At 39.6% G+C, this 12,713-nt stretch overlaps 1 protein-coding gene across 1 annotated transcript in view; it reads left to right on the top strand.

The window, feature by feature from the left end:
• CNTNAP5 (contactin associated protein family member 5) overlaps positions 1-12,713 on the top strand; it is a 200,544-nt gene that overhangs the window by 74,307 nt on the left and 113,524 nt on the right. Inside the window, exons 8-10 of the mRNA XM_053983157.1 lie at positions 2,616-2,880; positions 5,209-5,358; positions 6,430-6,601. Coding sequence (XP_053839132.1) covers positions 2,616-2,880; positions 5,209-5,358; positions 6,430-6,601 — 587 coding nt within the window. The remainder of the gene's footprint in view (positions 1-2,615; positions 2,881-5,208; positions 5,359-6,429; positions 6,602-12,713) is intronic.

Below are 12,713 nucleotides of genomic sequence, written 5' to 3'. Positions count from 1 at the left end.
ATACTACATGAAGAAAGGCCAGAAAAGACTGAAATGGTTCATTAAAGTTATACAGGTTTTATTGAAGTCCCACAGAAGTCACTGGAAAGTTTCCAGTCAGTTTTGGATGAAGTTTATGGCTCAGAGGATTTTCTATATAATCCACTTCTATCCTCATCACTTAGCAACTGTATTGTTCCATTCTCTTTTAATAGGAGAGGCTCTGGTTCTTCTTTAAAATGCTGTAACATGCTGCTGCCTGTTCATTCAACATCTCACTTAAACAAGAACCACCTCTAAAGCTGTACCCTGCCTGCAGAAATCTGGGCTGCTTCTACTCTTTTCTTAAGACAGCTGTCATGGCAGCCAGTGAAAAAATTGCAAGTATCTTCATTGCATTTTTAGGCTCTGAAGTTTTCTCGTGTAAGAACAATAAGAGCTATTTTGTTAAGATTTCACTGCTTGTTAGAGGAGTCGTTAATCAGTCTGGAGATGGACTCAATGGAATTCTCAAATGCCACATGATAGCTAGAGTTTCCAGCAGCTGGGTAGAGCTGAGCATCTCCTTTGTTTTCTCTAGGGATTAGACCATTCTTATATCCCATTTCCTAGCCAATGAGCTTTTACTTTTCAGTTAAATTGAGTTCAATTATAAAATCAAGTGTCTTCCAGAAATCTGGCATATACCCTGGAGAGTTCCAGAACTGCTGCCAATTAAAGCAAAATGCTCATGATCAGATGAAGGTTTAGAGGGAGCTGTTTACTTTTCTGACTTAGACCTGCTGGAATAATTTGTTTGAGAATAACACTCACGGCAAATTTAACATTTTTTTTTAGAGGGAACCTATTGTACTTCAGTGGACATTTTTCAAAGTAACAGTTTTGTATGTAATTTTTCAGCTTTTCATGTTCCTGTCTCTAGGAAGGTAAACAGGTTGGTCAGTGTAAGGATGTCAGCATCTGTTGTTGCTGTGTATTAACTACATCATCTGGCTTTGCTCTGGAATACTGCTTTAAGGTGTTTCCCTTCTAAATTAGTTGAATTGATGTAACTTCTTGTGGCATCAGTTGTTTCACTCAACTTTTTTTCTTTTTTTTTTTTTTTTTTTTTTAACAAATCCTGGCTAGTTTTTAGTCCTGACTGCAATTACTTATCACCCTTACATCACAGAGGTCTCAGTTTTTGAATTGAACACACCTCATGAACATACCTGATTAAAAGAACCCTCCCAAAAGGCAGACATGCCTCTTGTCTGTCTTCCAAATGCACCTTTAATCCCATTTACACAGAATATTTCAGTACCACCTTTATGCATTTCCAGCTGTCTGTTGTTATGGTGGGTGGAATAATACCTGTTCTGCTTCAGTTTAGAAAATGGAGAGGCTGAAGTTGAAGTTAAACAAGGGAAGGGATGTGCAGCTCCTGACCATATGTCCCAGCATTGGCCTTGCAGTCTCTTTGCTGATCGTGTGTCAGGACAGGACTTCTGGCCTGAATTTTGATTAAAAACTGAGGTAGAAATGTAACAATAGCAAAAAAAAGTTTGTGCCATCTCTTCATGCAGCAAATCCCAGCACGCAGTAGAAACTTTTTAAAGTCTGTGACTAAATTTCCATCCTACTTCCCACCTGACTAATGTTCAGTGGCGTTCAGATAAGCTTTGGATTATATCTCAAAGCACATTGTAATATGATGTACCCATGCATTCATTTTGCCACATCTGGTTGGTAGCATTCAGGTGCTACTGTGCAGATAGCTCCATATAGATAAGTATCTATCAAGGATTGTTTCATCCAGTGATAACTTAGTCTATTTCTGGCACCTTATTTTCCATTTAAAAAATAAAGACTGGAAAGATGTTTGAAAGTGATAGGGAGCAGTTTCATCATCTGTCTGAGACTGCAGGCAGGAATTCCCCAAGCACTATGCAACTTCCCGCACATCCATCAAGTGCCATTCGTTATAATTATCCAGTTAGAGTGAGGTACAGGCTTTGATGAGAAGTGTTATCATGGAGAAAGCCTTACACTCTGATGTTTTTATCAGATTATAGCTGGTATTTTACAAAGCAGCCGTGTTCAAAGCAGCTGGCTGCAACAATCTTCTCCTGGAGTGGCTTTGAAAGACGTGGCTCCTAAAGTGCATCCTGGATTTATATATATTGTTAATGTTTTATACCATGGCCTGATTAACATGGTGGGGCAATCTAGAGTAGCTGAGCACACTGATGGAGTAATTTCTTCCATCAACTACAGTGATACAAGCTAGTGCAGATTCTGCAGACTGCTTTGAGTAAATGTGCTTCTCTTCTGGGCAAATGGCAAATTGATTTAAGGGGCTGGGTGACTGAGATAATCAACTAAGGCGTGGCATTCATAAGGACATTTGGTTACATTTAGATACTGCTAAGAAGTAATGTTTTGTTTTTTGATCCTCAACATTTGTGATAAAAGTAAAATTTTGAAGTTAGATATGTTTTCCCAACATGGACAGATACATTTCCAATTGATCTCCAGAGATATATGTCTGAATAATAATACCTATTTCAGCCTTGAGCTTATTGAACTAAAGATGTTTTGGGATGACTGAAAAAAGAAGTCATGCTGATTATGTTTGATTTTTTTTTTTTCCCCAGGGGAATGTGACCTTTTCTTGCTCAGAACCACAAATTGTTCCTATCACCTTTGTGAGCGCCAGTCGAAGCTACTTGCTGCTGCCCGGCACTGCTCAAATTGATGGCTTGTCAGTCAGCTTCCAGTTCCGAACATGGAATAAAGATGGCTTACTTCTGTTCACCGAGCTGTCTGAAAACTCAGGACATCTCTTGGTTTACCTCCATGGTGGGAGATTGATGCTACTAATTCAAAAGGAGACTGAGAACCCAGTGGAAATCTCTGAAGGTGTTTATTTTTTGTTTACTTTCACTTGTCTCCTTCTAAAAGGAGAGCTGAACAAAGGTTCAGCTCCATGGGATGAAAGGATCAAGCAATAAGGAAACACCCAATCTTCCTTTCTCTTTTAAATTTTCTCTTGCTTTCCAGTGCTAAAGCTGCTCTGTACAGCTTGATCTAAGCTTGGAAAATTGGCATCCTGAAATCTCCAGACTCAATCTCACTGACAGTTAGCTGAGCCTCCGTGTTCTTAAGCAGTCACACTCAATTTTCTTCAGTCAGGTCACATGAAGCCCTTCCTGTTCCCATCTTCAGACTCTGCTGAAATCAGCTGGGACCCAGCTCAGCCACAGCATCCTTCCCCAGCAGAAGTAAGGGAGGCTCAAAGCTGATTTTCTTTCTCTGACTGTAGCTTTAGACTCCCCCTTTATGCTGCACTCAGAAGAGAGGCTGACCATGGGCTTCCTCTTCTTACACTCCCTATCAGGCTTTCTTAGTCACTTTACAAGTTGCTTTGTGTAGTGAAGCTGGTGGGATGCAAGAGGGTAAAATAGGGCTGCCTCTCTGATTTAAAATTTGGGGGAATAATAGTAATAATAATGATGATGATAATCACGACAATAATAATATATTTTCTAAAAGAGTAGATGTTTAGAAACATGTAATATTAAAATATTCTGTGTACAGACTAAAAGAGGGCAGATGTATCTATTAAAAGAAGCAGAGATAAAAAACTGACAGAGTTGTCAAAGCAGAGCTGTTCTGTATGCATGTTTCATTCCCCTTTATGATCGAAAATGAGGCAGCCCTGCATCTATCCTTACTCATGTCGATTGCTGCAGCCATAGCTTGCTGCGATTGAACACTGAAAACTGAGATTCCAGCCTTTATTGCAGTCCTAATGAAATTGTTGACAAAGCTGAGACAATGTCAATATTTGGTTGGGTGCGTTTGTTTTTATGTAGTTCTGAAATAATGAACCTGAGTCCAGCCTATCCAAACATGCTTAACTACTTATTTGGACATGGGAAATATGCAGAAAGTGCATGTACCATCTTCTGCAGGTGTCAGATACACACAATAAACTCCTGCTTGCTCAAGAATGGACCTGGTTTTCCCCAAATGGGATCTATTTCCTCTTTTAATTGTTTCAAACCTCAACAACATATTCTATTTCAAACTGCACTTCTAGTTGAAAAATCATCCATTTTTTGGAAAACTAGACTCTAATTCTGTGGCAATTGTGCACGTGTTAACAGCCATTACTGAGTAAATTTCATTTTGAAATTCATGATGAAATGGCTTTACAAACAGCTAACACCCACTTTTTTTTTTATTTTGTTTTGAACTGTTCTCACCTCTTTTGTGTTCCTAAGTGCTTGTTTGTTTTCTCTGAAAGCAACATTAACAAAAATATTCTGTTAGAGTGGGGAGTAAATACTAGTTGTCTGTGCCTGATCTCAGTGACTTCAGCCTGATGGTAGCATATTTTGAACTGTAATTAGGTTGCTTTTGATCTGCACCTCTGTGTGTGGGTTCAGAAGCTTGCCCACTGATTCTCATGGCTGTCAGAATAGAGGATGTGGAGTTTCTTTGTAGCTCTGTAGTGGTATTTCAAGAGACACACAATGCAGCACTGATTTTCAGAATAAGGAAACAAGACAGGTAATTTCCCACTTCACGTGAGTGTCTAGAAGAGAAGAAGACTGCACAGTATATCCCTCAAACTTTAGAGGCTCCTGGTCAGAGCAACAATCCCAGTTCTCAGAAATCCAACTTCTGTACATCCATTAGTAGTACCATGTGCTGCATTGGTGGTGGAGGGTTTTAAGAAACACAAATCCTACTGATACCTGCTGGAGTCAGTCAGGATTCAGGTTGGAGCCTGAGAACAGGCTATGAATGTCTCACTGAATCTAATCCTCTGCAACCTCACGCATGTGTTTAGTACCAGAAGTTCAGTAGAGATCTCTGCACACTTTTGGACTTGTAAGCATTTACCAACAGACTGAAGATACACATAGACGCCCCCAAAATAGTAACTGTGTGCTACCAGAAAGGTGAAGGATTGGGCTAGCTTGATGAGTGCCTGCAGTAGTACAAGCTTAGATCAAAATGTGAGATGACCTATTTAAATACTCTCGAAACTTCCCTTTTCCTGGGCCCTTTCTTCTATGCCAGCTTGTTTCCAGAGGTAATGAGTTCTTCTCAGATAGAGTTCTCACTTTTTATAGCTCAGCTGCATATTTGCAGTCACAAGTTGGAAGCAAGAGGAGATTGAAGAACACAGTTGTCTCCTGCATGTCTTTTTTTCACTTTGTACATGTTTTTTGCCAGGCACTAATCTCCACGATGGGCTCTGGCATTCTGTTAACATCAATGCCAGAAGGCATCGCATTACCCTGACACTGGATAACGACGCTGCCACCGCCAGCCATGCAACCACTGTCTCTAGGATCTACTCGGGGAACAGCTACTATTTTGGAGGTAGGTTGTTTCAGGGAGGTTTTAGTGATGCAGATCCTCAGGTTCTCACCACAGAGTTCTCCCTAGGTGCACTGTTTGCAGCTAAGAGCAAAGGTAAGAACTGATTAAATTGCAGTGCATTCTGCACTATGGACTGGTTGAAGGGTGTAGTACTGGTAGTTGTAGTCAATGGGTATCTACATGTGTCTGACAATATATGCAAAATCTAAAAAGCTATAAGAACCATGGTTTTTGGTTTTTTTTTTTTTTTTTTTTTTTTTTTCCTGGTTAAAAGGCTTTAGAATTATTAATGTTGTCAGCAATCCTGTAGATACCACTGTTCTGGACAGGCTCAGTGACTTCTTGGAGCTTAGGTGACATATGACTCAAATCTTCAAAAGTATTTATGTACAAAGCTCTTGTGGAAAATGAAGGTAGGTTTAGCTCAATTTAGAAAAGGGAAAAAAATATTGAAAAATACTATATTCTGCTTTTTGGTGTGGACTGCAATCATTAATGTCATTAACTGTCTTCAATATATTTCTGTGTAGTGCTTACTGTAGTATGGTTCTGATCTTGACAAACCCTGTGGATGCAGCACTAAGTGAGGATGTACAGGAGGCTTTGGACCTCAGAACTGTCTAAATACTGGGGAAACTCAGATAAAAATGGGTTTCTTGCTGCCCACAAGATTCCATCTGCACATTGCTTCAGCAGCAGAATTTAACCCATAATGCTGCTTCAGCAGCAGAATTTAACCCTTATACTTTGTACAATTATTTTAACAACTCATGTTTTAGTTTCTATCAACTGTAGAGTTTAAAGGTGATGAAAAAAATCACATTTTGATTTTGCTCAACACAAGTTTGTTTCACAAGGTGAAAACCTCATATTGTGATACTTTCAGTGGCTGGCTTCTCTCTTTTTTTTCTTTTTTCCCCTAACTGGAGGATTTATAACACAGGAGGTTGCATAGCAGAAGGAATAAAAACATTTGGAATAATAAGCCTCTGAGTTCTTGCATCAGGAAATCCCAGCAGAAATAGTTGAACATTCCAATATTCTTCTCTGCCTCTTCTCTTTTTCCCACAGGGTGCCCTGACAATTTCACTGATTCCCAGTGTTTAAATCCCATTACTGCTTTTCAAGGCTGTATGAGGCTCATCTTTATTGATAACCAGCCCAAGGACCTCATTTTAGTTCAGCAAGGCTCCCTGGGGAATTTTAGTGATTTACACATTGATCTGTGTGGCATCAAAGACAGGTAATTATTATTTCCTCATTCTTGTATTTGTTCTTTTTTCATCCTGGTGGTTTATAAATACAGGGTGCATTAAGTGAAAATTCTAATCTGCCAACATTACAGATATTAGGTATAATAGAGCTACTAATAGAAAATACTGCAACAAAGATAGGAGGACTGGAGGGGAAATGGTTTCAATTACATGAGGCTCTCTTCACATTGACTTGTAGGAAATAGAGTATGCAAATTCAATCAAACTATAGATTGGTGAAAGGATTAAATTTTATGCATAAACAACATTTGATTGCTTTGAAGTTCTAGAGGAAATGAAAGAGAAGGAAAAATTAGTTGATTCATCAGAACATGTCATACCCTTAATATATAAGCTGGTTCTGTTTAAATAAATCATCTACAATTTTTCTTGTTAGCCATTACAGCACGTTCATGATGAGGATATGGTACATCTCATGTGCAATACTGCCCATTCAGTGGGACAATATAATGATGGAATGTCTGCATCTGCCAGAGAGACATTTCAGTTTAAATAGAGATCTGCATTCCTCCTAAGATGAAACCTTACAGGAACCCCAGATTTTCCCATAAACAGCAGAGAGGAAATAAGAAACCAATTTTTTTAAAAGTATTTTGTAAATTGCTTTTGCTTCTTATGAATTTTTAGTGTCTAAATATTTCTGAATCATTTATGGAAATATGTACTTTGAAGCTAGTATGTGGAATAGGAGGTTCTTCGATTTTTCTTGGGTTTTGTTTTTGGTGTTTTTTTTTATTTTTTTTTATTTTTTTTTTTAATCTACCTAAGTTCTGAAAAGTAGAAATGAAACTGCTGGAAATTTCATGTGCTTCAAATAGTTAGGGGAGTAATATGGATATTTTGGAAATGCATTAGGACTGTAAGCATTTAATGGTTTTTTTTCAGACATGTTACTTAGATGAAGTGGACAGCTGATTTCCATTATTCCTTCCTATAGGAGGGATCAGCCTGTTGGAGCTGCAGTCTTTTGATAAGTAGGCAAAACATTTGTGATGCAAGACCTTTGTGCTCATCTTTGTATGTTCATTTTTGTTAATTTAAATGGAGAAGTTACTGACTTGGCTGATCAAATCTCTTTCCACTGAATTCAGGGGAATGTGAATTTCATACTTGGTGTGTCTGAAATGGTAGATGGAATTCAACCATTCCAAGGTAGAATGGAAAAAGATACAGCTAATTTTACAAAAGGAAGCAAGATGTTATCTTTCCTGGGAACTGAGAATTTTGTTGTTTTGTGGGAAAAACAGATTATTTAAGATTGAGTGGACCATTCAAAAGCACTTTGTGTGATTGCTGTTGAAAGAAAAGAGAACTCTTCTGGTATGATGCAGAGGTGCTGTGGGACATCTCCAGTGCCTTCACTGTCACCAAGTCCAGGCTATGTGCAACTCAGTGGTACTATTGAAAATATTTCCTTCTCTTTAGTGTCCCAAGGATGACAAGTATTAGTCTGTGATCATACCATAAAATTATTTAGGGCAAAGATCCAAACATAAAAAGAGTGGGATTGTTTTACATAATGCCACCTTTCCTGTTAAATATATCAATCACACAGACAAAAAAAGTTATGTGTGATGTAATGAAGGACCTGAAAGAGCATCCAAAGTGGGGCAGTGAAGATGGTGAAGGGCCTTGAAGGGAAGCTCTGTGAGGAGCAGCTGAGGGCACTTGGTCTGTTCAGCCTGGAGAAAAAGAGACTTCGGGGAGACCTCACTCAGTTACAACTTCTAGTGAGGGCAAGAGGAGGGGCCAATGCTGACCTTTCCTCTGTGGTGGTGACCTGTGATAGGACTTGAGGGAATGGCCTGCAGTTATATCAGAGGGGGTTTAGGTTGGAAGTTAGAAAAAAGTTCTTCACCCAGAGGGTTTTTGGACACTGGAACAGGCTCCCCGGGGAAGTGGTCACAGCACCAAGACTGACAGAGCTCAGATTGACTAAATTCTTTAACCAGAAGAGATTGCTGAGGGGAGGCAGCATAAGTGTCTTAGATACTCAAAGGCTGCTGCAGCACTGAAGGGAATAATCATCCTTTCTGCCCAGGGTGTATAGGAGAGCTGCCATGGCACAGACTGTCTGAGCAGACTGTCAAGCCTCTGTCACTGGGAGGCTTTAGGAAAAGTTAGATGAGTCTGTGAGAAATAATGAACATGGGTGTGGGTGATCCTGCCTTGGGGTGTGAGCATGGACTGAGTGATCTTCCAAGTTCCTTCCAGCTCTGTTGCATTCTCTCTGGCTTTTCCTGCAGCTGGAACAGCTGTGCCTTGTTCTTGCTTTGGGGGTTCTGAAATGTCAACAATAACAGTGCATAAATGAAAAAAAAAAAAAAAAAACCACCAAAAAAAAACAAAAAAAAACAAAAACAAAAAAACCACCAAAAAAATGGGAAAAATGTTTCAGGAATTCAGCTCACAAAGTCTCAGACCTGTAAGAAAGCTCATTTTGGTCGATGTATCTCTAGATAATCTAAGGCAGCACTGCAGCTGTGAGGAGGGACTGTGTAGCCCAAAGTTATGGTTTTTTTTTTTAAATAACCTGATATATATAGATAGATATAGGTATATATGAAATGGAAGAGAAGGAGCAGCAGATCCTATTCATATGTCCTGATTTGCTCTTTTTACTTCTAAAAAACACATGATTCATTTTTACAACTCAGAAGAAAGCTAAGTGATTGCAGAATTTATTGCTCTGGGGTTGTTTTTTTTTTTGTTTGTTTGTTTGTTTTGGTGTTTTTTTTTTTTTTTTTGGGATATCTCTTACAAATTTCATGACGTCTAGAATAGTGGTTAAACTCCATTATGGTTAGTGGTATTCTTTTCTTTGATGTAAAGTAACCTGATTTCCTTCTATTTGTCTCTCTGTTTTCTTGAGGTCCTGTGACTTCTTGGAGGTGCCTGTCTCTCTTTCAGATGTGGTGTAAATGAGGCTGAGAAGTTTAGAGAAGGCAGGGACTGAGGCACTGGATAACTACAGAAGCATCTTCCCCCTAGTAAATCGAGATAACAGCTCTGTATGGATGCCTTCACAACCCTCTATTTTAGTTGCTAAAAGATGAAATGCAAATCCAGCTGGATGTATTCACTGACCTCCTCCTTGGCCTGACCAGCCCTTTGCAGGAAGTGTGTCCTCTCTGGGCCACTCAGAGGAGGTGCTGTGTGCAGCTCTGACTGCACAGTCTGTAAGTCTGTCATTCAGCCCCCATGGCTGTTTCTAAAACTGACACTTTGTTCTTTGATGTGCTACAAACTGTTCTCTGCACGGAGAGATGAAATAGGCTTGGGCTCTTCAGCCTGGAGAAGAGAGAGCTGGGCAAGGTTGTGTGATGAGGAACAGCAGGTGAATAATAAAGAATGTGCAGTTTCTCATAAGTTCAAATCTCACACAACATCAAATTGGATGTTGTTAAATGCTGCAGAGGTCAAATGTAAAGGAAAAAGGTAGTAAAGCGTACATGAATTCATAAGCCACAGATGGCTGGAAGCTGGCAAAGTGTTCAGTGGGATGCTCTTGAACTTATTTCATCAGCATTTTTGCTGTGGCATTGTCAGAGTAAGGAAATTGAAGAAGAGGCACTGTTGATCTGAAGCAAGTCTGGAGGGACACGATAAATTTAGGACTAGGAAGTCCAAGTCCCTCACTGTTTCTAAAACATTGTTTTCATTGCATGCAGCTCTCTGTACCTCTGTTGCTCAAAACCAAAATATATTGCATCATAGCTGTGTTTGAGATCATAATCTCAAAATACATTTGAATCTCAGTGTGCATTTTGCTAAGTACTAATACCTTCTGCACTGTGTTTTCTCTTCCTTTGTGTCAGTGGAAATAGTGGGCGTGTGGGTCTGTCTGTGTGTGGGCCAACAATGGAAGGCATAGCCTGGGGAAAATTCAGTCATTTAAAAATAAATGAAATGGGTAGGAAAACAAATATGCAGATGCTGAGAATTTGGCCACAGAGTTGAGAAGCTCTGGGATTTCCCATTCAGCAATTGGCTTGAATGCCAGATTTTGTGACTAGAAATACTAGCTCCAGTCCTGAAGCTGAGTTGGTTGTTTGCTGTGGTTGGCATCCTGTTCAGCGAATAGATGCAGGAATGTGGACTCAAGAGATATTGCAGCTCAAGAGTTACCATGGTTATTAGGAAAATGTGCCAGAAAATCATTAAACCTCAGTCCAGAAATGCAGTAGATTCCCAATCCTTCATCATACAGCACAGATGCTCCCTTTGGGCTGAGCAAGGCGGGCTGTTCTTACCACAGATGGACCCCTTGGAATAGAGCAGCAAGGGCTGCAGTATTGCCTGGAGCCTGAAGGCATGGCTTGATTAATCTCATGCACTTCTTGAATGCAGTGGGACAGACTGCTTTGAGGTGTTAGTCTCAGAGAAGAAAATTCCATTTGCAGGAGTTCTTGCACACTGTATGTACACAAACAGGTGAGATCTGGTGTGGTTTCCCCTACCAGCTCCTTCAAAGTCTATAAGGAAAAGTGCTTAGGAGGCATTGCTGTTGGGGTAACTTGTGCTGAAGAGCTGTTGTAAGTAGAGAAGTGGTCTCTTTTTCCTTTGAATTGGCACCTCATATGGAAATAGTCTCTTTTGCCCCACAAGGTGGTGCTGGAAAATTGTTTACATTCACCAGGCTTTTGAGGCAAATACTCTTGGAACACAGCCATAATGATGACATTGGTTCCATTGATGTTTTTAACTCCTCAGCCCCCCATCACAAAGGAGGAGGTATTTCTGTTGCCCAGTGACAGAGAAAACTCTGTTAAGGAGTCTGAAATTTTATGATTCTGTCAATCCTGCCAGAACTGAAATACCTTGAAGTGATGGACTTTTTGGTGACAGTTTCCCTGGAGAGAGGTGAGGCTGAAGCAGATGGAGAAGCACGGTATTGTACACCCATAGTTTTATTGTCATAAATCCTATACATGATTTGCACTTGAATACATTAGACTGGGTTGTCTTCGGATTAGGAAAGCCTTTTATGTGTTAAGCCTGTCATTATCCATAAAGGAACTGTGAGGGTATCCAGATCCTGCTTTTCTTTAGGCTCAGGTTCACAAGTTTGCATAGATAATGGATGTGTTGCTCTCCCTGCCTACAGCTGCTGAGGTACTTTAATCTGATTGCTGCAGCTCATGTTGATTTTGCGCTGATGAAGTTCTGCCTGGGTTGTCCTATTTTTACTTGGCTGGCACCTTGCCCTTGCTTTAGCAAATACTGACAGTACTTGTCAAGGACAACACAAGGGACTTCAGTTCCCTTAAGTGACCTGGGAGAGAGGGGGAGGGAAAAATATTCGTGTTGAATTCACCTTAGCAGATGGACGGATGACACAGGACATCCTGGGAATTCCAGTAATGTGCCACGAGGAACACAAACCTGACTTCAGATATTTTCTTCTGAATCCTGGCAGGGTCCCATCTCTGTAGCATCAGCAAGCAGACACAGGCACATTGGCGTTACCGTCCTCATTAAACCAAGATTCATCTGCATATTCCAATTCTCCCAGCCAATCCAAATGGAGAGAGGGGCATGTGGTATCCATAATAATCACTGTGATGGGATTGGTGTTTACAGTTTTACTCCATTAGGTAGAAATATATGGAGTTGATTCATGAGTTGGCTTTTCTCAACTGCTTCGTTGTGGAGCACAAATAGTGTCCTTAGTCCCTGTTCTTTTATCCATACCTGTGTTTTATCTGTGAAAATTCTTCATAGTATTTTCTAAATAAATTAGCTTAAAGTGTTCTTTTTCCTTGCTAAATAGAACTGACCTTTTAAAATGTGTTTTATGCCTATTTCCTTTGTAGATTCTATTATATTTTATTATCAATTTTTACTTGTAAGAAATAATTTTTTTTTTTACTTTTTCTTCCTTTACTTTTAGTGCTGAATTTAACATTGCTTCGTGTGTTTTACTGTCAAAATGGGCCTTTGGGAAATTAATTACTATTGCAGGTGAAGGGTATTAGGATAAATCTGATAAAAGTATAGTGTTTTTTTATATTTCTTAACTCTCCTCTTAGATTTAATGCATGCCTTGCAGCAGAAGCCAACTTCATATGATCCTTTCAC

Source organism: Vidua macroura, chromosome 7 (assembly GCF_024509145.1).
Source record: "Vidua macroura isolate BioBank_ID:100142 chromosome 7, ASM2450914v1, whole genome shotgun sequence".
In the NCBI taxonomy this organism is placed as follows: Eukaryota; Metazoa; Chordata; class Aves; order Passeriformes; family Viduidae; genus Vidua; species Vidua macroura.
The sequence above is the reverse complement of the archived record's forward strand: the minus strand, read 5'-3'. Positions and strand labels throughout refer to the sequence as shown.